This window comes from Osmia bicornis, chromosome 11 (genome assembly GCF_907164935.1).
Source record: "Osmia bicornis bicornis chromosome 11, iOsmBic2.1, whole genome shotgun sequence".
NCBI lineage: Eukaryota > Metazoa > Arthropoda > Insecta > Hymenoptera > Megachilidae > Osmia > Osmia bicornis.
In genome coordinates, this window is record NC_060226.1 from 598094 (window position 1) to 625892 (window position 27799).

The 27799-nt window shown below is 33.0% G+C and overlaps 4 protein-coding genes across 4 annotated transcripts; 2 read left to right on the forward strand and 2 right to left on the reverse strand.

Moving 5' to 3' along the window:
• Positions 1-501: 501 nt before the first annotated feature.
• LOC114881057 (transcription factor BTF3 homolog 4-like) lies at positions 502-6657 on the reverse strand. Its single transcript, XM_029197676.2, has 4 exons — positions 6377-6657; positions 5544-5915; positions 1886-2007; positions 502-1803 (listed from the first exon to the last, which is right to left on the reverse strand). The coding sequence occupies exons 1-3, from the start codon at positions 6452-6454 to the stop codon at positions 1897-1899; spliced, it is 561 nt and encodes a 186-aa protein (XP_029053509.1). The 5' UTR covers positions 6455-6657; the 3' UTR covers positions 502-1803; positions 1886-1896.
• Positions 6658-7260: 603 nt separating this feature from the next.
• On the reverse strand, positions 7261-11106 carry LOC114881058 (uncharacterized protein C2orf42 homolog). The gene is given in 9 exon segments (XM_029197679.2): positions 7261-8128; positions 8215-8355; positions 8437-9115; positions 9187-9392; positions 9459-9678; positions 9761-10084; positions 10156-10383; positions 10385-10545; positions 10916-11106. Coding segments are annotated over 8 exon segments (2127 nt in total). The 5' UTR covers positions 10544-10545; positions 10916-11106; the 3' UTR covers positions 7261-7958.
• A 6655-nt stretch (positions 11107-17761) lies between these two features.
• On the forward strand, positions 17762-21290 carry LOC114881658 (pre-mRNA-processing factor 40 homolog A). The gene is made up of 8 exons (XM_029198503.2): positions 17762-17935; positions 18244-18472; positions 18550-18940; positions 19027-19464; positions 19545-20013; positions 20090-20725; positions 20788-20934; positions 21015-21290. Exons 1-8 carry the CDS (start codon positions 17933-17935, stop codon positions 21210-21212), a joined length of 2511 nt encoding a protein of 836 aa, XP_029054336.1. The 5' UTR covers positions 17762-17932; the 3' UTR covers positions 21213-21290.
• Positions 21291-21793: 503 nt separating this feature from the next.
• Positions 21794-27199, forward strand: LOC114881659 (delta-1-pyrroline-5-carboxylate dehydrogenase, mitochondrial). Its single transcript, XM_029198505.2, has 7 exons — positions 21794-22207; positions 24065-24278; positions 24346-24780; positions 24852-25262; positions 25345-25523; positions 25602-25790; positions 25857-27199. Exons 1-7 carry the CDS (start codon positions 22164-22166, stop codon positions 26089-26091), a joined length of 1707 nt encoding a protein of 568 aa, XP_029054338.1. The 5' UTR covers positions 21794-22163; the 3' UTR covers positions 26092-27199.
• Positions 27200-27799: the final 600 nt, after the last annotated feature.

The following is a 27799-nucleotide window of genomic DNA, read 5'->3' on the forward strand; positions in this document are numbered from 1 at the left end:
ATATAGGGGGCGATCCCCCTGAAGCGCCATCTTGGGCTACGCTCAAGAAAACTCAAATACAATACAACTTACCCCATGCTATTCTGTTTCTCGGTACTGCAGCATTCGGCTTTCTCTTCTTGGTTATGACTGTACCCACCTCTGCTGACCTGACGTTCGGTCGTCGGTGCTGGGCGGATTGCAGGTTTTAGGCGCTTTTTACTCGAATTTTTAAACGTTAATTACTGGAAAACAAAGTTGCAAACGCTATTTCGTCATTCTTGATTTTCGTCTTATTTTGATCCCTAGAATCACCCCTTAAAATTTCTCCCACCTGTTGTCGAACACCCTGTATTTGCCAAAAATGAATAGTGTTTTTCGTTTGTGATATCTTTTAATGTTACATTTGTACAATTAAAGGAATATCAATAATATGTAAGAAGTAAAAGTGCTTATGCTCAAACGTGTGAATAAATATAGGACAAAAACTGCAAATGGAGAGCACATATTAAGAAATGAATATTACTATACAAAGAGTACTTATATTTCCATAATTACACTGCTATTACAGAGCTACTTTATGAATATAGATATGAACATTAGCAAATAACGTTTGTAGTTATTAAAAAAACATGAAATTGTAAGTATAAAACCGCATTTCCAGCAAAATGAATTTATTCCATAGATTACATTACAAAATATTACATCCCATTTTCTCCACATTGGAAAACGGTTGCGAAAAACTACTGTAATCCATTATTAACTCTTCTAATTAAAATAGAGATGCCTTGGTACAGGACTTCCTCCGAGATTGCCATTGTGGTCGGAATCGAAATGCTGCAATCATAATAAAGGAGAGTCGAAACTCGATCACTGGGCGGCTAGCCTCAGTCGCCGCGGCTCACCTTTGTAGTATGAGAGGCTCGTAGCAGCCGAGACATTATGTACTATTTTGGAACAACCCGTTCTTTAATGAAATTAGGATAAATATAATGTAAATTATATCGTGTTTGGTCTAATTTTAATCGGAAGAATCTCAAGAATATGTTAACAACAAAATTTCAGACAAAAAATCGTTGGAATTAAAAAGTTATATTGCTATATTACGAATTACTAAGGTGGTAACTTACACCAAAGAACCGCAGCGGCTATCACGTTACACTATTTAACACGTTTGACTGACTCCAGCGAGGAAAACATAGGCACGGGACCGGACGCAGTGGCAATATGGAAATGAGACCACAATGGCAATCTTGGAGGAATTACTGTATTCTGCGTATCATTTTTTTTTTACTCTTTCTATACTGCATATAAATTTCTTTCCCCTATATAATAACACTGTGGATAAGTGGAAAATTAATATCTCTTATTGGAAACTTCGTATTATTTTACTAATCAATATTTCTATAAATTCATTGAATTTATTTTCGTTAAGTGAAACCACGCGAACCTAATGCGATAGTGAAAATTGTATTAATAATATATCGAGTACCATCAACAGCCAAATTAAATGTCTGAAGTTCAAACGTTATATCTTGTACACAATTATGGTTACATAATGTTAATAAAAGAATAAGATCATTTTAGCTGCTTCAAAGCAACTCTACCGTTTAGCAAATGCAATAAAGTAAAAAACTTCATTTGGAGAAACTTTTGATTTCTATATCCTCTTTTCTTTTATTTCTTGATAACTTACTCATTTAGTATTATTATAAGGTTTGTCAAATATTTATAATGTATGTATAGTGGTACTTCATTTATGCATTGCTTTAGCAATTTGTATTTCTTGACTTGTCAATTACAACTTTTAGTTGTGTGAAATAGCTGTAAAAGAAAAAGTAAAGAACAATTTATCTCTTTTCTGTAATTAGTAGTTTAGTTATGTGGACTCGCAGTGTAAAATTACCTTGTTACACTTTAAGCCTCAGGTGTAGCTAAGGGAGCTTCTTTCTTTTCATCAAGTACAACAGCTTCTTTTTTATCAGCAGCTGCTTTATCATTTTCATCCACTTCCTTTTTTGAAGCAACCTTAAATGTATTACATATAAATTCAACAACATTATTCAATATACAACTTTGTAACTATTAACTAGAATAATCTTATAAATAATATAAAACTAAAAGAGATAAATTTGTTTGGAATAATGAAAATGTTATTAACAGTAAAATTTATTGTATTTTAATCATTTATACTTGATACTACAATATAATATTTCATACTACATACGCATTACTCTCCTATACCTATGTATAAATTAACTTTTATAACATTGTAGTGTAGTTTATAAATCAGTAATAATTATTTTTAACTATCCTTTGTACAACTTATCTGTAATATCTTCAAAAATTACAAAATCTAAATTACTTTCCATTTCATAATTAATAATTAAACTAGAACCATTAAAGGGTATAGCCGGATAAGATGGTCAAAAGTGCCCTCAAACCAAATTCGACTTGCTATGAACCATTCGATAAGTGATAAAAAAAACCAGTCTGTGCCAAGTTTCAACCCTGTATCTTATCTGGGAGGGTAGTTACGGGTGAAAATGTAATCGCGAAGCTTTTGGCCAATTTCTCCTATTTAATGACATTCGAAAATTCTTTAAAAAATCAGGGACATTTCTTTTTGTGAGGCACATATTACAGAATTTTTTCGGATTTTTAGATTGAAAACTGAAGCCGTAAAAAATCAAAAACGTCAAAAAATGCTGAAAAATGGAGATTTTGTATGGAAGGAGTCGCGGATCTAGATCCATATTTTTTCCATAAGTGTATATTATCGATACTATTATTCTCAATTTTTTTGAGAATTTTTGGTTAGGTGTGCCATAGTAAAAAAACTTAAAAACCGATATTTTCGACATATTTCATGCGATAGCATGAGAAACACTTTCAATTTTTAAAAGAACCTTTATACACTTAGTGTATTATGTGATTTTTAATGTTTCTGCACTGAACGAAACTGAAAAACATGTATTTTTCAGAAGAAAAAAAAAATCAGCGTGAGCGGACTCGAACCTACGAAAAGGCTAGCAGCGGTTTAGCAGTCAGGCGCCTTAACCACTAGACCTCTGACATCGTTGGAACAGTTTTCGATTTTTTGTTATATACTGAACATAAAGTACTTTCAATAATTCTGGTTTATTTAGTTTTTTTTTTAATTCTTATTGCGTTTCACTGTACGTAAAAACATTGAACATTGTATAACACACTTACTTCATAAAGAACAGACGAAAATGCGCCGTACAAGTAACTCTGACACGCAAAAAACAGCGAAAAAGTCGGTTTTTAATTTTTTAAACTATGGCCCACCTGACCAAAAATTCTCAAAAAAATGGAGAATAATATTATCGATAATATACACTTATAGAAAAAATATGGATCTAGATCCGCGACTCCTTCCATATAAAATCGCCATTTTTCAGCATTTTTTGAAGTTTTTGATTTTTCACGGCTTCAGTTTTCAATCTAAAAATCTGAAAAAATTCTGTAATATGTGCCTCACAAATAGAAATGTCGGATTTTTTTCAGAATTTTCGAATGTCATTAAATAGGAGAAATTGGCCAAAAACTTCGCAATTACATTTTTACCCGTAACTACCCTCCCAGATGAGGTACAGGGTTGAAACTTAGTACAGACTGGTTTTTTTGATCGCCTATCGAATGGTTCATAGCAAGTCGAATTTGATTTGGGGGCACTTTTGACCATCTTATCCGGCTATACCCTTTATTTAGATAATGAACACTATCATAATACTCTAATATATATAAATATTTCTCAACTCATCGAAAACAATTTAAATTATAAATAAATTGTATACCTAATAACAATATACAAGCAATGCATTAATATTTTGACGACTGTATATTACACAGATTCTAACCCTTCATTTCATATTCCTATTCCTATCCAAGACAGATTTATATTTCATAGCTCCTAATTCTATACCTCAAAATTATCACTTGTAACAGCAAAATTTGCACATTATATACTATATATAAAATACAGTAAAAATTAATAATATAAAAATTCATGTACCAAAGTCCTAATTACACGGTACAACACGAATTTTCATCTGCAATATCCATTACGTGATTCTTATAGAGTTTTTCATTGTGAAACCGAATCCAGTTTCAGAATTGCTCCATCAGGTACAGTTTTTGAGAAACAGTCATTTTTGTAAAAATGTGTGATTATGGAACAAAATGAAGTATCACGTGAAAACTAAAAATGCAAGGAGGTTCAAGTTTGTAACCAAAGATAGAGGGACTTTCCTCTATACGTCTGTGTGAACAATTATATTTGTTTATGATTTTTAATATTTGTAAGTGCTTGTCAAAGTTTAAAAAAAGAGATGATCTAGGTATTTTGTACAGGCTATTTTTGTATTTTTATAAAAAATCTTTTATCTAGCAGGAATTTACTATACAGAATTGCATTCTATAAACATTTCTAATAAACAAACCATTTACAAAAAGTGTCGATATGATTTGCTCTTGGAACAAATGAAGAAAATATCCATCGACAACGTGACAACGACACGTTGCCGCCAAGACGACTATTGTATGCCTACCTCGCCGCGCCAGTGCCGTAACTATGCGTAATGGACATTTGTACCACTTTAATAGATTTTTGTTTACTATGAGTGTGTGTACAATATTTGAATCTGTTATCTTCTTGGATACTAATTATCATGACAAAACTTACCTATTAGTGATGTATAGAAGTTTAAAAATGTTAAAAAATCCAAATTTTGATTTTAAAAAAATAACGCTATATAGAATTGAATGTTATAAATTTGATTATAATAATTTATGAAAACTATAAATTTCAATGTTATAGCATTCATGTCATTTTAGATCAGAGAAATTTTACTATTAAAGAGCAAATAGATATTAAATAGATTATGCGTAGTTTCGGCATTGGCGCAGCGAGGTGGACATACAATGGCCGCCTTGGCGGCAACGTGTCGCAGTCACGTTGTCGATGAATATTTTCTTCATTTGCTCCAATACCAAACCATACCGATACTTTTTGTGAATGATTTCTTCATCAGAAATGTTTATAGAATGCAATCCTATATAGTAAATTCCTACTAGATAAAAGATTTTTCATAAAAATACAGAAGTAGCACGTACAAAATACTTACGTCAACTCTTTTTCAAACTTTGACAAGTACTTACAAATATTAAAAATTATCAAAAAATATAATTGTTCACACAGACGTATAGAGGAAAGTCCTCTCTACCTTTTGCCATAAACCTGAACTTCCTCGCATTTTTAGTTTTCACGTAATACTTCATTTTTTCCCATAATCGCACATTTTTACAAAAATGTCTGTTTCTCAAAGACTGTACATGATGGAGCAATTCTGAAACCGGATTCGGTTTCACAATGAAAAATTCTATAAGAATCACGTAATGGATATTGCAGATCACAGAAAAAGTTCAAATTTGTTGGACTGTGTTACCTATCAATGGTCATAAAAATGTGTAACACATCCTATAGTTTTCTACATATCACATATAATTTTAACTTATTGTTATTTGTATTGATTTATTACCTCCTCTTTACTAGCTTCATCAAAGTTTTCCACTAAATCAGGAACCTCATCATCCTCTTCCAATGTTGCTTTACCAACGGTACTACCAGAAACTGTACTTGCTAGTCGTTTTAATTGTGTAACACCCTCAGGACCCAACTGACTTATTATTCCTGGTAACATGTCTGTTATTTGTTTGTTCTCGCCATGACCAGTAATGGCGAATGTATTTGCAGACAAGCTAGCCTGAGCTTTAGGATTATTAAAATGTATAACAGTACCATCATCCTTAATCATATTAACCTCTTCTATGCCAGGAATTGTATTCACAGACAACTTCTTCAAACAACTTTGTAATTTTTTGTCATCTGTAGCAGCAGTTGCATGTACAACCTAAAGACATACTGAATGTAAATAACAGTAAAAAATATACATATTTTAAGTGAATGTATTGTTCACTGATACAAATTTTCCCTAAAAGGATTGTTTCGCAAGTGACTGCAAAATGAGTTTCGCAAGTAATACTCTTAAACAAATGAAAAGAATTAATTAATATTTAAAAATACTTAAAATTTACTAACTTGATAAGTCTCAGTATAAATTTAAAACTGAAATGTAATTTCAAACATGATATAAGCCAATTATATACCTATAACGTGATTACACAAAGTAACTAACACGTGTCTTACATGAAATACAAAATTCTAGCATCACACAAACGCAGTGAGTAATCGTGAACTAACGAACGATCCTCAGCTAAACCATGAATTGGCGCTTAAAACATGTACATTCTTAAAAATTTCAATATAATAAACATATGAATTTGTGTTAATATTAAAAATAAATCTAAATACCTTCTTCTTGCGTCGGGGTGTTCCTTTACCACCGATTCGTACTTGGGCTTGAAGCTTCTTCAACTTTTCAGGATTCATGTTAACCTGTTCTTACGATGATCACAAACTTTCAATCTTCAACCACCAAATACGTATGAGCTACGACAAATCTGACGTAAAATTTTATACAATAAAATAAGTTGAAAGTGACCGGCAAGTAAACACGTGCTCTTTGTTCGCCGAAAAGATCGAGAAAATGGAAGTATATGCTTCTTTAGCTTTCTACGTCAGAGATAACTTCCGGCATGGGAACACTTCCGTTCGAAATTTAACTCAAAACAGAGCACTGTTTAATTGTGATCAACATTGTTAATATTCGAAGTATAGGTATACATGATAAATCAAAATTTGTTGTGGAACAATTTACTGAACTGAAACATTCTCTATGTTCAAAAATTATTATTTAGTACAACAGTTCAAATGAACATGGAGGTTATGGAGTCCATTAAGTTATAAGAAATTTAAAAAAAAACTATGAATACAATATACTATCATAATAGGATTCGAAACGGTTGTATTATGAAAATTGAAAAAAAATATAATGACGTGTCAAGAATAAGACACTGAATGTAGAACAATATAACAAAAGAAAATAATTCGTATTATTTTTCTGAAATTAATAAAATTTGAAATTTGAAATTAAAAATTTTTGTTGCCTTTAATCGATTTTTGTTTAATTTAATTACCAATTCTTTCTCATGTTTTTGTACAAACATGAGGAAAAATAAAATTTTGTTTTATACTGATCATCCGCATTTATATAGGTTTTCCATGTATAATTAGTTATAATTATAAATAGAATTAAAATCATATGAAAATTTAACACAATAATTACCAAATAAAACTTCGATCATCAATATTTGCAATGTATAATTTATTTTAAAGTACCTAAAACAAAATTGAAGTGTTTATTAAATAACGTGAACATGTTTTTACATAACAACATCCAATCTATTGTATATTTACAATATATCACATCCTGGTAGTATAATCACTGTAGTCATTGGTATAATTACCACATTCCTGATAATAATATTAATATTTTTATTTTTATTTAATAAAGTTTAAGAATATACCGTACTTAGGAATAATTTAAGAATATACTGTACTATTAATTTATTTAATGAACCATAGATATACTAAACTTATAATTAGTATATAATTATTATCATAACATGAGTCATATCATTTATGTTAAAAAAATTCTTCATTATTTATTACATTTAATTTTTACAAAAAGGTGTTGTAAAATTAGATCAGTCTTAAATCTTCTATGATTAAAATTTATAAACGACTTTAAAACAAAAATTGTTTACTTTTTTTCTATTTAAATATTATTTTCTTAATACTTCAGAATTCTTTTTATTATCTTTCCAGTGGAAACATTGAATTATTCCTTATTTAAAATGTACTAAATGTGCAAATTAGTTATGTATTAATTCATTTATCGTTTTTCCAATGACTTGGTTTTTCCCTATATAAATAATAACAATAAGAAAGTGAAAATTTGGTAAAAAGAAATGTACATTATAACATTTTTCATTTAATAATTCTTTAATAATGCTATTTTTCTCCATCTGTGATTTGTCTCATTTTTTACGTGACCGAATTCAAATCTAATTCTAAGCTCACCAATTTTTGATATTGGTAAAATATCTGGTATCCATTCTATTAAAAATGGTGTTGGTTCAACTTGGTTTGGTGAAGTATTTCCTGTAAAGCATAGAAATAACGATTTTCGTTAAAGTTTACTGAAGTCTTTATATTTAATACTTAATGAATATTACTTCAATTCTTACCAACTTTCAAGTATGTTTTTAATTCTAAAGGCTTAATCAATGCATTATTATTAGTTTTTTTGTATTGATCCATTTCTGTTTCTTGTCGTTTGTACAATTCATACGTGCCATCTGCATTTTGAACGAAACTTCTCGTGATTTCTAAAGGTATAAGGGGGGTTTCAAAAATACTTTTAACATGTAGAATGTTTGTAATTTGCCATGTATATTTAGTAAATGTACCTAACGGTACACCATCTTTTCTAACAAATGCTGTTGTTGAATTTGGTAGACGTTTCTTTTTACCGCCACAAGATATTCTTTCCCGCAAACAATCAAAGAATATTTGCGGTACATGAAAGACTAGCGGATCGGGTTTTCCATCAAATTGAAAATGCATAGTCTGATTTATTCTCTCAGTTATCGAAGCAAGCCATTTAATAAAAGGTAAGTTTATATTAGCTTCATCTAAACCTTCACAAGGATTTTGATATTTTTTAACAACATGTAATTTTGTTTTAGCTTTCCTCGGTTCTATTGAATTTAAATTATTTAAGTTTATAATATTTGTACTTGCTGGTTTATCGTTTCTTTTCCGTTTTGTTGAAATTGGCTGTTGTGTACTATTGCTTTCTACAACTGATATATTTCTAGTATCGAAGGGTACTAAAATACTTTTATCTACCATTTTTACATTATTGGTATCAATTAATTTCATATTGTTTACATCTAAAATAGTATTTGTATCGAGTATTCTTAGAGTTCCAGTATTCAATATTTTTATGTTATTATCATTTAAAATATACTGACTATTATTAAGCATATTATATTTAGAATCTATGCTAGTTTGATTATCTATTATTCTAATTGCATTTCCACTAAATTGTACATCACCTTGATTAATTACTTCTAAGCCATGTACCTGAATTTCAAAATAATGTTTAGATTTAATTTTTGAATAAGATTCTTAATAGCATAATAATAAATTCTTACCGGTGATATTATATTATTATCTTCTAGTAATGTACGATGACATTCTACTTCAAGGTTTTCCACAATATTATGTGGTAAAATTGTAGAATCCAAATTCATGGAATCCAAATCTAATCTATTTCCATCTAAACTTTGCACTGTCAACGTATCATCACGAAATATTAAAAGATGTGTATTTGTATCATCTGTAGTTAAACCATCGAGATCTACAATTTTCTTAATATAAATATTTTATTGTATTATATTCAATATTTCATTAAAAATCCTCTTACCAATGCCTACTATTCTATCTTGTTCATTATTCTGCAATACTGTTGTTAACGGTTTTGGTATACTTAAATCGTTTTGATCTAAATTAATATAATAACTAAATTCTTCTGATAATTTTGTATCACTAGCAAATGCACAAATACATGCATAAAAATGTACACAACGTTTATTCTGGGAAGATTGTGCTACATCTATTTTTTCCCCTGTTACTTTTGATATTCCCTAAATTGATTTTTAGTAATTTAAAATATTTTTGAATAATTAGTTAAAGTATATATACCTTGATTAATCTTATCTCACTTACTTTAAAAGTAGAACAAGAACAGAAGTAGCGATGTTCAATTCTATCTTTTAATTTAGTAACAAACAAAGAAAAGTGTAGGTAGCCTAATGGGTGCTTTGGAGAGGCTTTGCACTTCACTGCCATGATATTTTTAGACACACGCTGAACTAAAGGGCCTGAAGTTTCTGTAGCTAATAACCAAATTTCTTGTTTCATTTCATTATTTACATTTAAAGATGATAAAATAGAATTCCTTAATGTTAATGGCTGTGCTTCTGCATAACATCTTAAGGCTGCTTGTATATGTTGACACGAAGGTACAGGCACGTCAGATGAATTCTTTTCCTACAAAAAAATATTTTTCAATAAAATTATAAATTTTCCATGTTTTACATCATATTATTCCTAAAACTTACATGACATTTAAGAACACTAGTATCAAAACTTCTTTCACAACTATCAACAAAACACAATGCAGTGGATTGTGAAATAATTGTAGTCATTTCATTAAAAATGGTTGTATTTATTAATGGTAACTGAACAAATCCACGATAGTCTGGGCCTTTATCACGTACCCGAACAGAGAAGACTTGAGCAGTTGTGCCTGTGATAAGTTTACAGGCTTCAGTCGATAGTTTTTTTTTTTTCACCAGGTTCTTTAAAAACTGCATCACAATATTTATTTTTACAACATAAGCCTCTAGATCCATTATACGTTCCACATTTTGGACATTTACGAACTCCACGCAATGTTGCTTTTCCTAAATCTGATAAAAGTTTCCGTAGACGCTCCTCATTAGACATAGCTATTAAATATTATGCTTGTTTTAATACATAATGATATTTGTCTTAACATATATCTATATTAAAATTAAAAAAAAAAACAACATTATGAATACTTTAATAATAACGGAGATACATTAGTAAAATATAGGCTACAATTGTTTATATTTTATAGTTATCTGATTTTAAAGAACACCAATGTAAATAACAGTAAATCTGATTGTCGTTAAACTTAAATTTGATAAACAGCATTTAAAAAAATATTAAAAATTCACGTTGCCGTATCAGAAAAGTGTAAATCAAATTTTTTCCAAAAACTACATTCTTTTTTTGACGTATTCTATGAACTGTAATCGGTATATAAATCACAGATATAATCCTTGGTACTCTTACCTTTCGTAGCGAAATGAATAATGTTAGTAAAAGAAAAAATTTATATACTATTCACTTATAATTGTATTGCAAAAAAGTTTACTTTCAATAGTAAATAAACAAGGTTCATTTCAACAGTGATTATAAATACTATAAGACTATGCACACCTATGTTTTTCATGGCTTATAGATTTTAGGTTCCTAAGGATCCCAGGATGAGATTGTTGTGTTGCGAACCTCGCTTGTATGTATGTGCGTGATATCATGTGAATTTAGCCGCAAGCTTGTAATCACTAGCGCTGAATGAAATGTAATATGGCGACGATGCCATAAGAGTATGACTGCAGCATGTCTGCATTATGTTATATCAATGCTCATAAATTAGGAGCCAAAATTCAAAGGAATGTACAAATAATAGATAAGATATTGTAAAACTCTCAACACGGGTGATCGTACTGGGAGAGAGTTGGAAATCCGGAGAAATAAGACTATCACACTTGAAATTTTTAAAGAGCTAATTTATTGCGGGCTGTATCTAATTCGTTACTCGTAACAAAAATCATGTTGGTTCTTGAAACTGTCGAAGTCTCTTCGACATCCTGTTTATTTACAGAGGGTCGTGAATTCTCTTAAGGGTTGCCTTGGCTCGCTAGCGCGAGACCTTTTGTTATCTTACGTTTTCTCTGGATCCCACGCTTTCTCTTAGCACGTGTGCACAGAATCGTTCTCGAGTCTTGGCGGAGCACCACCATCTTCCGCTCGCCCAAGGGTGGACCGAAGCCAGGGAGAGGGACCGCCTCCGGACAGGGATGGGACCCACCACCATTGGACCAGGGATGATCCCGAGGGAGGATTTAGGATCCAGCGAGGAGGGGATGGCAGCCAACTTCGATCGAGGATCTTCACCGCCAAGCTCAGAACGATTCAAAGCTTCAACCCGTCTAGATACATTTTGTTGAAAAGATAAAGTCTAAAAATAAAGAAACATAAACTATTATTCTTCCTTCAAAATAAAGTGTACTTTATTAAAACCCGCGCCGCGAGCAGAGTGCCTTAGCGCTCCACGGGCACCTTACCCACGTAGCATATATCCAAAAATCCCTAGACACCTGAAATCCACGCGCAACACAATTAATTATTTCGACAAGCGAGTTTTTAATGGTGCTGGTTATATATTTTACTCGTTGAGGAATGAACCGCTTCACTCCTCCGATTAAGCATTTATTTGAAAAAATTTCTTTTCTCCTAAAACACAAAGGTATTTCTCATGCGAACGAGGCATAATGGCTGCGCGCTCGCGCGTGACCCGGTGATAGGGACACCTTCCCCTTTAGTGCTTTTTCACTAGACGAATGGACACTATGACGCATACTGTACATTAGAAGTGCTACCAACTTCTGATACACTTGTTGCGTGTCCGTTCACGGTGTATAGGGATTTCTGGGGAATTAGGCGCAGGTAAAGCCGGGTATCCACCAGTATCAAACGCCCGTATCGTATCACCGTTCCGAACCCTTTTGAATAGGCAGACGTTGCCTCGTTGCATGCAACGGCATGCTGCGGCGCGGACAACATTTCTTCGTTTCTTGATATAAACGGTTAGGCAATAGGACTGGGCCACTACAGGTGAGGAGTTTCGTTTTGCTGCGTGGCGTTCCAAAGGAACGGAGGCAACGGATCCATCCGAAAAATTTGTCGATTCTTTGCTGTTGCATCGAAGGAAAGGTTCATGCGTTGGCACTTGACATAGCGTTTCGTGCCGTCACTTGGGTTTCAATTTATTTGAAATCTTGCGGTATTATTGGATTCATTTCAAAAGCGATGAAATTATTTATGAATTTAATCTAATTTAATTTAGACAAATTTTATCGTCTAAATATATTTAAACAGATCAATTATCTTCGATGCTACGCTGTACATAAAAGAGCAATGTTAATAATCACCTGTGTGATTATTGAAAAAGGACAATGTTAATTTTCCAGAGATTTTTCCGTTGCCGAGTATCGAAAGTTCTATTGGTCTGTGATACGGAGGCGAAGGAACGGGCCGATCCGAAAATTGTCGGTTTCTTGTCGTTCAAAGGATTGGTTCGGAAACCACTTGAAACGTAAAAACAACATACCCAGGCGAAGGCCCGAAATGCTATGTCAAGTGGAAACATGACACTTGAGGCACGAGATAATATGATTTGGAATTGGATACATCAGTGAGATAATACTAATGCAACGACTGAACTTTGTTATTTTTCATTTTTTTCTTAAAAAACTGTTACCAAGATATTTGTGACGTTTTTCTGATTAAAATGATACCAAACACGATATGGTTTGGATAATTACACTAAAGAAACAGCATGCAGCAAATTGAAACTTCTCGCCTATAGGAGTTTATTTCAAGACACGAAGAACTATTGTCCGAGCCGTAGCACGCCGTGGCATGCAACGAGGCAACGTCTGCCTATTCAAAAGGGTTCGGAACGGTGATACGATACGGGCGTTTGATACTGGTGGATACCCGGCTTAAGGTGATTCGTGGAGCGCGAAGGCGCTCCGTTCGCAAGGCGCGAAAATAAAACAAATAAACTATGTTTCACTGTTGATTATGGTTTTAATCTTAAGAATTTAATCAAACTGTTTAATCAGGTATGATGTTTATTTGCGGCGTGAGAACAACTTTGCAGAGTCAAGCGACAAAATCATTCTGAACGTTCAACGCTTGGCGGAGGAGATCTTCGCGCGTCGTCGGTCGATTCCCCTTCCTTGATGGATCCTGGATCCTCCCTCAGGATCATCCCTCGTCCAATGGTGGAGGAGTCCACCCCGTCTCGCGTGGGCCCCTTCTCCTGGCTGTGGTCCACCCTCGGGCGCGTGGAAGTGGAGGCGCTCCGCGAAGACGCTAGAACGTTGCAGCGCACATGTGCTACGAGAAAGCGTGGGACCCAGAGAAAATAGGAAAAGACAAGACCTTGTACTTGCCAAAGGCAACTCTTGAGGAAATTTACGACCCTCTTAGAGTGCATGAAAAGACAGGATATCGAAAAGACATCGTTACTTTTAAGGACCGTTCGTGACTTGGTCGAAAACAACGAATTGGCTATGGTCTATCATAAATTAGTCTTTTAGGAATTTACCAAGTGAAACTATTCCATTCTCTGGATTTCCGGTCTTCTCTCAGCTCGATCACCCATGTCGAGGGGTTTACAACTTTAGGCTTTGTTTATTTTATAATACGAGCGTACACGCAGACGGTTTAAACTCCGCTCTTAATTTATAGCCATCGATACAAAAGGTCCTCGAAGAACATTCGAGACATATCGATACAATAGTCTATTCGATAAATATTCCCATGTCAATGTCGCCATACCACTCTAGACATATTCACGTGATAACGTTTCACGTTACACACTCATTACAACTACAAATGTTTTCTGCCGTATCTATAACGTTCCGAATTTTTTTTCTTACGACTTATTAATTACCACGTTTGCCATACCGCAATCAAATCGTTATTGGCAGAATCGTATATTCGGGTTTTTTTTTTTAATTTTGCGCCGCCTCCGAAACAGGTTGAAATGTATTTAGTATCCTATTTAACGATTAAGTAGATTTTATTAGTAGCTGTGGAATACTGGTATAAATGAAATAGAAATTATTTTATACTTTTTAGTGCATTTCGAAGTCGGATTTTTTTTTTATGTGAGCGTCGAAAACTTTACCGACAGTCCCTAGAAAAATCCCTAGACGCGAGTTCTCAAAATACGTCCTCATTTCTAAACAAAATGCAAAAAAATATGAGGGACGTGTTCAGGAGGCTCTAAAGAATATTAGTCTGGTCCTTATATTATCCAAATCGTCAAAAAGTTATAAAATATTGAAATTGCTGTCTGTCAACGGTCAAGAAAATGGCGGATCGGACTCACCTAGATTGATTTATTCGTAATATAAACATTTCTGTCAATAGTTTGTCCAAATAGGCACCAGACTAATATTCTTTGGGTCGGATAGAATAAAACGAGCACCCAAGGGATGATGTACAAGTCTCCAGGAAGAAGTATTTTGAGAACTACGATTTCGTTGACTGTTCATTCGCGAAAGACGTCAACAAGGTAAAACAGACCAGAAATTTAGTTCCTCGTTTATTCTGTAGAGCGCAGTTCGTTCCTTTTCTACGCTCGACCGCGCGCTCATTCGCAGCTCGTATATCTGAATCTGTGTGCGTCGACCGAACCGTCGACGACGATATAAAGCCGGGTATCCACCAGTATCAAACGCCTGTATCGTATCACCGTTCCGAACCCTTTTGAATAGGCAGACGTTGCCTCGTTGCATGCAACGGTATGCTGCGGCGCGGACAACATTTCTTCGTTTCTTGATATAAACGGTTAGGCAATAGGACTGGGCCACTACAGGCGAGGAGTTTCGTTTTGCTGCGTGCCGTTCCAAAGGAACGGAGGCAACGGATCCATCCGAAAAATTTGTCGATTCTTTGCCGTTGCATCGAAGGAAAGGTTCATGCGTTGGCACTTGACATAGCGTTTCGTGCCGTCACTTGGGTTTCAATTTATTTGAAATCTTGCGGTATTATTGGATTCATTTCAAAAGCGATGAAATTATTTATGAATTTAATCTAATTTAATTTAGACAAATTTTATCGTCTAAATATATTTAAACAGATCAATTATCTTCGGTGCTACGCTGTACATAAAAGAGCAATGTTAATAATCACCTGTGTGATTATTGAAAAAGGACAATGTTAATTTTCCAGAGATTTTTCCGTTGCCGAGTATCGAAAGTTCTATTGGTCTGTGATACGGAGGCGAAGGAACGAGCCGATCCGAAAATTTTCGTTTTCTTGTCGTTCAAAGGATTGGTTCGGAAACCACTTGAAACGTAAAAACAACATACCCAGGCGAAGGCCCGAAATGCTATGTCAAGTGGAAACATGACACTTGAGGCACGAGATAATATGATTTGGAATTGGATACATCAGTAAGATAATACTAATGCAACGACTGAAGTTTGTTATTTTTCATTTCATAAAAGTTGTACAGTATTAAGGGGGCCACCTCATGTAAATGGCCTGTTTTTCAAGAATTTTTTGTGGAAAATGTAATGCGCCGATTGATTTAAAATTTGAAGTGTCATTTATTCACGTTATGATCTAAACAGAAATATTTTTTATAAATGTTGATTGTTAATAAGGATGGTGCAATGGCGGCTTGAAGATGGCATCTTGGAAAATCGCCGTGCAGTGTACATACAGTGCACAAAAATGATTTGGAACAAAAAAATCAAAATGGAATAGCTACTTTATGCAAAAACGCTCAGCATGACATTTGTATTTTTTTTAAATTTTCAAAATTGCGAAAATGGCAAGGTTTTGAAGAAAAAACGGGAATTTCGGCTATGAAAAATTCGTAATAACAGTAATTTAAGTAAAAAAAAAAAAATCGCAGAATGTCATGCTGAGGCCAATTGTTTATAGAATATATATGTCAAGTTTCATAAAGATCGAGTAATTAGTTTTTGAGCTACGTTGCACGGCGCGAAAAATTATGCGTTTCGAGAAAAACGCGTTTGAAAGTTGAGTAACAGCCACTCCGGCCAGTGCAGCCGTTCACTTGATTTTGAAAATAACATACAAGGACATCTCGGATCACTTTCTAACTTTTTTATCGCATTCCCGAGGAAATTTCTTATTGATTTCAGCGAAAAAAAAAATGCGAAAAAATTTCATTTTACATGAAGTGGCCCCCTTAATTTTATTTCTGTAGGTTATAAACCGATTCCCAAAATTCCTCTTTTAACTTGCAGATGTAATAAAAGTTGTATAGTACTAATTGTAAGCGACGGACTCCTACAATAAAGAAACAGCATGCAGCAAATCGAAACTTCTCGCCTATAGGAGTTTCTTTCAAGAAACGAAGAACTATTGTCCGAGCCGTAGCACGCCGTGGCATGCAACGAGGCAACGCCTGTGTAACGACACGATAAGATTAATCCTGGACCCTGGATACTGAATCCTCCGTGATTCAGCTCGTCTAACAACAAACCGTTGACGATGGGCTTCGGACTCCTGAATCACGCCTCTGACGAAGAATGACCCCTGGACCCAGCACGAAAGGACTTTCTACCCCCGAACCAGCGACTCCGTATATAAGGACCATAACACCCATTGTAAAGGGTTAGTCCAGTAAAAGATTTCAAAAGTGCAGCATCGACCTAGTGTTGTTTATATTTCCTGTCCACCGATCCTTTGAGCGTGACACCTGCCTATTCAAAAGGGTTCGGAATGGTGATACGAAACGGGCGTTTGATACCGGTGGATACCCGGCGTAACAGTATCTCGTCGGTGACGCTGCTCGCGAATGTTGGCAGGCATGGGCAGGGCTGCCACACGTAACGCGCCGATGCGCTCTCTGTTGGCAAGAGTCCTGAGTATATTTTGCGCCTGCGCACTACAATTATTTATTATAAAACAAACATGTAAATAATGGAAATTATATATTTGTAAATCCCAAACGATTTCCAATCAATTACAGTTATCAGTTGTCACAGAATCTGTTTATTATAAAAAATTACTAAAAAGTTTCTAAACATTACTAAAAAGGCTGACATTATGACTGAAATAAAATTGCTAATTACAAAAGAACTAATTTGTCACAAATGTTAAAAACAGACTCACAATCAATCACAAACGATTTACAAACGAAATACACTAAGAAAAATTAAAAATAAATCATATTTTATTATTTCCGCCGGCTAGCTTCATGTAGATAACGGACCCACGCTGACCGAACCTTACCTTGGGGTACCAGGTACCCTCAGAATCGTGACCCATCAATAACAAAAGCATGTCCAGTCTTGTTGGATCTGTAATCACTGCTGAAATACAAACATAATCTGGTACACTTTATGCATGAAGTAGTGTATTACTATTTAAATTCTTTGATTTACAAAGAATTAAACGCATTGACTTTTAAACAATAATTTTATTTTCAATGATTTGATTACACGAAGGAATATTTTTATTCTTGTAGAAATGGTATGGCATTTATAAACCTAAAGTAAATTTGTACCTTTGTAAATTTGATAACCTTACTTGTTAGTTTTATAGACAATGAATTTATTCAAATTTGTCGTAATCTGAATGTATTTTGAAATAGAACAATTCATTGTATTCATTTTTATGATTTGTTTTGTTAGTTTACTGATCATAAAGTTAATAACAAGTGTGCTCACAAAGTAACTCCTACTTTCTTAAAATACATTTTTCGGTACAGATAGTTTATCACTTCTAATGATTAAAATTTTATTTATAATTTAATAAGTTTATATTATAATATTTTATAGGCTTCCAATGATGGTATACCTCCACCTGCAGCAGTACCTGGGTTTCCATCAGCAACTCCAAATATTGCTTCTAATTTTGTACCACCAATTATACCCACTGCACCATTTATACCTCCTCCTAGTTTACCACCTGGTCCACCAGGTATAATGCCTCCACAATTTTCCATACCTCCTCCTGGTTTTAGTTTTCCAATTACCGGTGCTCCTCCAGCTGATACTGGAGTGATAGGTCAGTACTTTCACATAAAAAGTATTTTTAAATGTTTAGGATTGTTATGTTTTATTTAAATGTGCCTTATATTTCAGCTGCACCTCCTCAAATAACCGCACCAGGTATTCCTCCTCCAGCACCTATTGCAAGCGAAGCTACATCAAGTGTACAACCTATTGCAACAGAAAAAAAGACTGATTGGACTGAACATAAAGCCCCAGATGGCAGAACATATTATTATAATAGTGTTACAAAACAATCTTTATGGGAGAAGCCAGATGAATTAAAAACACCTAGTGAATTACTATTATCACAGTGTCCTTGGAAAGAATATAAGTCAGAGAATGGAAAAGTATACTATCATAATGTAACAACTAAGGAATCAAGGTGGACTATTCCTAAAGAATTAGAAGAACTGAAAGCAAGAATTGCAGCTGAAGAAGCAGCAGCAGCAGCTGCAGTGGTTGTAGCAAGTGCTACAAATACGTTAGTAAAATATACAGATAATAAAACAATAATACAAGGAGGAAATAAAGATTATGGAAGTAATTACCGATATCTTGATCTTTCAGTATAGTTCCTGTTGGTATGCAACATTTATCTCCAAATGTAGCAATCGCAAATACATCTCAAACTAGTACACCAGAACCAGGTGGAAAATCTGCCATTGAACAAGCTATGGCTGCAACACTTGCAGCAATAAACATTCCTACTCCACCTGCAAAGCCAGATGAAGATAGTAATTCTGCAAAAGGATCAGCAAATGATAGCCGTACTAGCACTCCTGAACCAAAAATGCAATTTAAAGATAAAAAGGAAGCAATTGAAGCATTTAAAGAATTATTAAGGGAAAGAGATGTACCATCAAATGCTACATGGGAACAAGCAGTAAAATTAATACAAAGTGATCCTAGGTATCCGCAAATGAAGAAATTAAATGAACGCAAACAAGCATTCAATGCATATAAAACACAGAAACTTAAAGAAGAACGCGAACACGAACGTTTAAGGTAAGTAATTTTGTATAGCTTTGTATAATGATTGAAATGTGAGAGAAAGAAAAAAAAACATAACATGTTTTATCAAACAGATTAAAAAAAGCTAAGGAGGATCTGGAACAATTTCTATTAGAAAACGATAGAATGACAAGTACAACAAAGTATTACAAATGTGAGGAAATGTTTGGCAATTTAGAAGTATGGAGATCTGTAGGAGATTCGGATCGTCGAGATATTTATGAGGACGTCATTTTTAATTTGGCTAAACGCGAGAAAGAAGAAGCAAAGCAGTTGAAAAAAAGAAATACCAAGAGATTAGCTCAAGTTTTGGATACTATGACTGATGTTACATATAAGACCACTTGGCAAGAAGCACAAGCATTACTTTTACAACATGCGGCATTTGCAGAAGATGCAGATTTGCTAGAAATGGATAAAGAAGATGCCTTACTTGTATTTGAAAATCATATACGTCAATTAGAAAAAGATGAAGAAGAAGAAAAAGAACATGAAAAGAAACGTAGAAAACGACAGGAAAGGAAAAATAGGGATGCATTTATAGTAAGTTTTATAAACTTTTGGAACTTCATGTTATTTTTTAGAAACTATTTTTTAAACGAAAACAAATTTTTTTCAGAGCTTACTTGACGAACTTCACGAGCAAGGAAAATTAACATCAATGTCACTTTGGGTAGAACTTTATCCAATGTTATCTGCTGATTTAAGATTTTCAGCTATGCTTGGACAATCTGGATCAACTCCTTTAGATCTTTTCAAGTTTTATGTTGAAGATTTAAAATCTAGATTCCACGACGAGAAGAAAATTATAAGAGAAATTCTAAAGGACAAAAACTTCGAAGTGCAAGTTAACACTACTTTTGAAGAATTTGCAACTGTAGTATGCGAAGATAGAAAATCTGCAACATTAGATGCTGGAAATGTAAAATTAACATACAATTTACTGCTTGAAAAAGCTGAAGCGCGGGAAAAAGAACGAGTAAAAGAAGAAACCAGGAAATTTAAAAAATTAGAAACAGGTTTCAAAAATTTACTAAAAACTCTTAATGTTGATTATCAAATGACGTGGGAAGATATTAGAAGTAAAATCGAAGAAGACCCAGATTTTAAAGCGATAACGTTAGAAAGTGAAAGAATTAGGATTTTTAAAGAATACCAACACGAACTTGAAGAAAGTTGTAGTCACCATCATATTAGAAGTAAAAAGAAGAAAACGAAAAAGGTGAAACGAAAATCACGGTCTCGATCGCACAGTGTAAGTATATTGTACGATATAAAAGTGTGAATATGATGAATAATTATGTCTTTCTTTCTTAGGAGTCGGAAGGTAGTGATAAAGGTTTAAAGAAAAAGCGACATAAATCACGTTCACCAAGTGTTCCCAGTAAATCGGACAGTTCTGAATCCGATACTAGAAAATCAAAACGAAAGAAAAGTAAAAAGAAGAGAGGTCGCAGTCATTCTGTAAGTATAAGTGATCAATACAAATTTTAATTCAGTTTATATATTTAATTTCATTTCATTTCATTTCATTTTCTTTACAGCGGTCGCATTCGAGACTTCCATCTTCCGAAGAATCTCCAGACAGAAAACGAAAGGAAGAGAAACACAGAAGAGCTTCTGCTCATAGTGAAGGGTCCGTTACTGAAAATGCTGAACATCATGAACTTTCAGAAGATGAATTAGAAAAACAGAGAGCTCAGTTATTGCGTGAATTACAAATGCAGCAAGAAGATAATTGAAAGTAGTTTATTTACTGATGATACTTCATGTAATTTTAAATAATTGCAATATTAAATTAAACTTTGTACAAAATCTAACTACTTCTTTATTTTATCAATGTGTAATAAAATCTTTTACATGTTCTAGTCAATAAAAAAAGGATTGAAAGCTGCCTGAAAAAATGAAGTATTTCTTAATTTTTTATATTTTAAAAGAAATTTAAAAATGTTTGATTATGACTTTTAAATTGGATGTACCTTATATACCGTATAATGAATTGCATATACATAAATACTAATAAAGTAATGTTCGAAGGACAGCAAAAATTAACGAACTGTTTTCAATTTTTCAAAGAACATCTACATAAATATTAGAATAGATAAATTGTAATTTTATATACCTTTGTTATCTATATTTTTTTAAAAACTTATAATTTTCAGTTATACTGAAATTTCAAAAATATTAATTTCCTAACAAAGATCTTTATTACGTTATCATTTAAATTCGTTTATTTGATTGTTGACATTTAATAATTTTATAAATATTAAATCTTTTAAAAATTTATTTTCCATGATTCTTATAGAACAGCTTCTTAATAATATATTGATATAAACAGCTTGCAAATATTTCTTGAATATTTAATATATTCGTTACATATTCATGAGTATTTATCTTATTACATTTTTATTTGCGACTCAATTCTGACACCTTTCTTTATAGAATCTCATTACGGCCCTGTTTCATAGTCGAATTGACGAAGGGTGGGGAATACAAGGGGGAAGGTTTCACTTACTTATTTGCTCGATGGTAGCCACTGTCGACTTGTAGTTTCGACAATCCGCTACCTTTGATCTGACTTTTTCGACAATTGGTTTTAAGTAAAATTCATTGTTCATTTCAGAGAATTTACATTAAAGTGAAGGTGTTGATGCAAAGAGTAATAAAGGAAAGAGAATAGAAATATCAAAACAATGTTGAGCCTTTGCCGTCAAGCATTAATAGCTAACAGTCAAAAGTGAGTACCAAAAATAAAAATTTCTGGCGAAATATATATATTAATGTGATATATAAGTTCTATTTTCCTGCGTATCATTTATATTAAATCTTACTAAAGTATATTGATTATTCTCACGCATTGACACATGTACGGTGCAACACGTCCGCACGTAGTGAAGGGGCGCGCGTGTATGTAGATGTCAGCTTATTGGTGTGTTGCTGGTCCTCCGATTCATTTTCTTTGTCTAATCTTCACTGTTCGCATGGTACTTCCTTGTCTACAAAAAGGATAGACTACTTTGCCAGTTCCGATGGAACTTTCCACTGTAAAACGATTCAGAAAGGTGTTGTTTGATATCTCACTAACCGTCATTTTCGACAATATCTTTTTGTCTACTATGTCATTTGGTTTTTTTGCAAACTCCTTTCGAACAATTATTTCAACGTGTTTTATTGAATTTTTAGGGAAAAAATATATTAAAATATGTTTTTTATTAGATATGTAATTAATTCAGTAGTTGTTCTACTTTCAATATTACTCCTTGTGATTGTGTAAATGGATATACCTAAGTACACAAAGTTTATTAGCATGTATATGAATGTTACCTGTTTAGCTACTTTTATATTACTTTTTAAATTTTTTACAGACATTTTACGCGGATTGTATGTCAAAATTAAAATTTTTTTTTCAAACTTGAATCAGTGTTTTTATTTTAACACGTACGTGTGCTTGAAATATGATAATTTTATAGATTTTTATATACATGCATAGCTTACATTGGTAATATCTGCCGCATCCGTAATGCGTTAAAGACCTGTTCGAATTGCGTTCGATGGCCTCAATATTTGACAATCGATACATGTTTTGATTCCATATAAGCATTTATTTTATTCACTTAGTTGGAACACAAATGTTAGTTTTGATGAGTTTTAATAATTAATAGATAAAAAACAGAAATAATTTACGAATTATAACAAAAAGAAAAAAAGATTGAAAAAACGAAACAAAAGACAAAAAATATGGTCATATTATTCAAAATAATAAACTTTCTAGCATACTGTCCAATCGAAACTGGTGTATTTTTAGATCGATTCGTTCATTTTATACGCTTGTCTAATCTATATAACTTAATTCAATTGCCGCAATTATTATCGAATCTTATTCCTTGTAATTAGTAATATGGTGATAACCGCAATAACATGGGCCACTGAGATTATGTTACATAATACCCTGACCATATTGTGTTTGACACGTGTACATACATACATACACAAGTTTAAAATAACGTCTTTCCCTCCTTAAAATAATTTCTGTTCTCTTTTCATTTATGTAACATACGTGCGACATTTTTTAGCATCGATTTTAAAAAGCTGTATTTCGTATATTTTTTTGCAATATAAAAACGATAATTTTACCTTTATAATTATAAATTATTTAATACATTTTTATAGATTATAATTCAGGTGCCTAAAAAAGTATTGTTTTAATGTCTTAAAGATTGTATTAATAAAGTGTACATACAGTTCCATATTATTACTGTCATTATTTGTTTTATAATTAACTGAATATACATAAATATACCAGTATCATATTCTTGAGATAAACAACTAGTTATAAGACTAGCTCTCTTGAGGCTTGAGATTTCAAGTTGAAGATAAAATGATTTAGCTGTTAATATAAAGTACACAGATAAACATTTGCAAGTGATATGGAGACAAGTTTTAAAGCCAATATTTGCTTCTTTTTCTAATCTTATTGTCACAATAAATACAAATACAAATACATTTGTAAATGTTTAAGCATCAAAATGGTTTAAAATCTGAGATAAGTAAGCTTGGGTGGTAAATGACACATATTTAAAATTTTTGTAAACAGAGTTGGTACCAGATGTTTAGGCTCCATAGTACCAGTATCAAACCCCCCTGAATTTCCTTTGGAAAATGAACCTGTTTACAGTTACAAGAAAGGTAGCCCAGAGAGGGCAGAATTAGAAAAGGTCTTGAAAGAGATGTCTAATGAGTGTGAAGAAGTGCCATTGGTCATTGGAAATGAAGAAATTAAAACTGACCTATGTAGATATCAAGTTATGGTAAGTTGAGTATTTACTCGAGTATAATAGAATAAATATCAGTGATTATAATAATACAAATTTTCAGCCACACAATCATGAAGCAAAAATTGCAAAGTACTATTGGGCAACGCCTGCTTTAATTAAAAAGGCAATAGATGTTGCTGTGAAGGCTCAGCGTGAGTGGGATAAATGTCCAATAGAAAAGCGTTTAGAAATTTGGTTGAGGGCAGCTGATCTAATGGCAAAAAAATATAGGCAACATTTGAATGTTTCTACAATGCTTGGTCAGAGTAAAACAGTTATTCAAGCAGAAATCGACAGCGCAGCAGAATTAGTTGACTTCTTTAAGATGCATGGATATTTTGCTAAAGAGGCCTTAAAATACCAACCAATCTCACCTGATCCTAAAGAGACATTAAATTCAATGAGGTACAGAGGAATGGATGGTTTTGTTGCTGCTGTGTCACCATTTAACTTCACTGCTATTGGTGGTAATCTTAGTTATACACCAGCTTTAATGGTTTGTATTATTTAATCTAATGATTGAATTTGTATATTCAATCTAAATTAACAAATATAACATATTTTTAGGGTAATGCAGTTCTTTGGAAACCGTCTGATACAGCTTTACTTTCTAACTGGTGGATATTCAAAATATGCAGAGAAGCTGGTGTACCACCAGGTGTAGTTAACTTTGTTCCATGCGAAGGTCCTGTTTTTGGTGATAATATTACTAGTTCACCTTACTTGACCGGAATTAATTTTACTGGATCAGTTCCAACGTTTAATCGTTTGTGGATGCAAGTTGGTCAAAATTTGGGAAAATATAAGAATTATCCCAAGCTGATAGGTGAATGTGGTGGAAAAAATTATCATTTTGTACATCCGAGCGCTGATGTGGAATCAGTTATCAATGGAACTATCAAAAGCGCCTTCGAGTTTAATGGTCAAAAATGTTCAGCCTGCAGTAGAATGTATGTTCCAGAATCATTGTGGTCTAAGGTATATTTATACAGTTTAGTTTTAAAATAAAAGAATATACGTTTTCGAACAAAGTTTTAATATAGAAATATTATTTATGTAGATAAAAGAAGGTCTTTTATCGATTCGTGACAAACTGAAGATTGGTGACGTTAGAGATTTTACTGTGTTCACTGGAGCAGTCATAGATGAAGTTGCATTTAAGAGAATTTCTGGTTACATAGAACACGCTAAGAAGTCGCCAAATTTAGAAATCATTGGTGGCGGAAAATATGATAATTCGTATGTATCATTTTACATTTAACTTACAAAATATATATTTTATCTCTATCATTTCTAACATATAGTTTTCTTCATCAGGCATGGATACTTCATTGATCTAACAATAGTAGTAACAAAAGATCCAAAGGATAAAATAATGACGGAAGAAATATTCGGTCCGGTATTAACTATTTATGTGTACAAAGATTCACAGCTTGACGAAACGATGCAATTAGTAGAATCTTCAACACCGTACGCCTTAACCGGATCAATATTTGCACAAGACGAGTAAGTATCCCAAATAGATAAGGTTTCATTGTATTGTATATTATAATCTTTTTCTTCTTTTTTTAGAAATTGGGCAAGAAGGGCTCTCGAAGAGTTTAAATACACAGCTGGTAACTTTTATATTAATGACAAATCGACAGGTTCGATTGTTGGTCAGCAACCGTTTGGTGGAAGTCGAATGTCCGGTACAAATGATAAAGCTGGCGGTCCTCACTACGTTCTTCGCTGGGCATCGCCGCAATCAATCAAAGAAACCTTTGTTCCTTTACGCGAATACGATTACGAATACATGAGATCTTAGGTGTAAATATCGTTAACAGTTTGCAGTAATCGAATAATGTATGTATTGTACGGTATCTTCAAGTGCAAACTGACAAATTACTGATGTTCACGATCGGTCAGTAAGAAATAATGAAATATCTTTATGCATTTCTTTGCGTGGACTCGTCGAATTCACATGTAAGGCGCTATTTACGATGCAAGTGATCCGCGCTTTGTAGAAATTTATACTGTAAAGCATACTGCTTATACATGAGGTAACTTATGATAAAGATAGCTGATCTTGCAAGAGAAAAAACATTCAATGATTGGTATCGCTTTATACCAATTGAACAGTATTTGTGTTTCATTGAATGTATTTGATTAGTTTGGCGATAAATAGCGTACAAAAGGAGACGAGCAGTTACAGAAACTAAATAGTATTTGCGAAGCTACTTTGGGGATAGTCTCACCATAAGTTTATCTTAATATATTTGCTGCCAACAGATAAAAAAACTAACGTTTTGCACCATTCAGCGTTTAGAAACCTATACTGATAAGATCAATTTTCAGTATAATAATCTTTTAATATCTCAGGAATTACTATACATGGTCGCAAATAAAGAGGCATTTTCTTTTTCGTTTTTTTTTTTTCTTCAGTCGTATATTGCAACAATACACGAAATTTTATAAGGATAATTATCCAAGTGCACTAATGATCGAGAAATCTTAACATCTGCGGTGTGTGTTGAACTTGTGATGAATGCGTACTAGCTAGAAAAACCTGTTGTGTTTTTCTGACCTTACTTTTTTATATTCTTGTATAGATCGTTTACAATGACCGATTGTTACGTTATAAATGCGCAATGTGAAAAAAAGCATTCATTTTACTGTGTAATTTACAAGACAATATACATAGACGCGGGAATAAGGCACAGTAAAATGCAGAAGTTACCCTTAAATTATGTTGTCACGCCTGATCGTCGATCGTTCGGGTATGTTGTTGTTGAACAGTGTGATTGAGACAAAGCGTCTTGCAAGTCGAACAGTGATTAATAATTAAATATAAAAGTAATATGTTAGATGTTGTGGCTGATGTTATAATGTAATTTATTTTAAGTGTACTATAGCAATAAAATACCATACAATTAGGTACTTGTAAACACTTCAGTACTAAAATCGAACGTTTCTTTATTTTTATTTTATCACTACAATCATTGTCTTTATAAAAAAAAAAACTGTTAAGAGTACATGTTCTGTTATTAACTGTGTAGAGTTTGCTGTAGAAATAACAGAAATTAAATACTTTTTAATCACTGAATACTTTACTAACACAAATAAAATTTAATTGTAGGTAAATTCAGGTAAGTACTTTATTTCTTACCCCTGTGCTACCCTTTTAAGATAATGTCAAAGATATTATTGTACAGTAACAAAATTACGGCTGTTCATCCTTATAAACAAATATTTTAATGTAATTCATAAAAAAGTTTAATGTAAATTAACTGTAAATTCTGTGTATATACAAATATATATACATATATGTGGCGCCTGTGAGGATCAGCATGCGCACAACCCACTCAGCTAGAGTGGGGGTAGAGAGAAAGCGAGAAGTTCGCGCCATGTTGCGCTTCGTGCCTACATTCAAGTCGAACCTACCTGCTGCGGAGGGGCGATAATAAAGATCTCCGTTATACAGGGTGTCCCAGAACTCATTTTCACACTGTGAAGGGGTGGTAGCTGGGGTGATT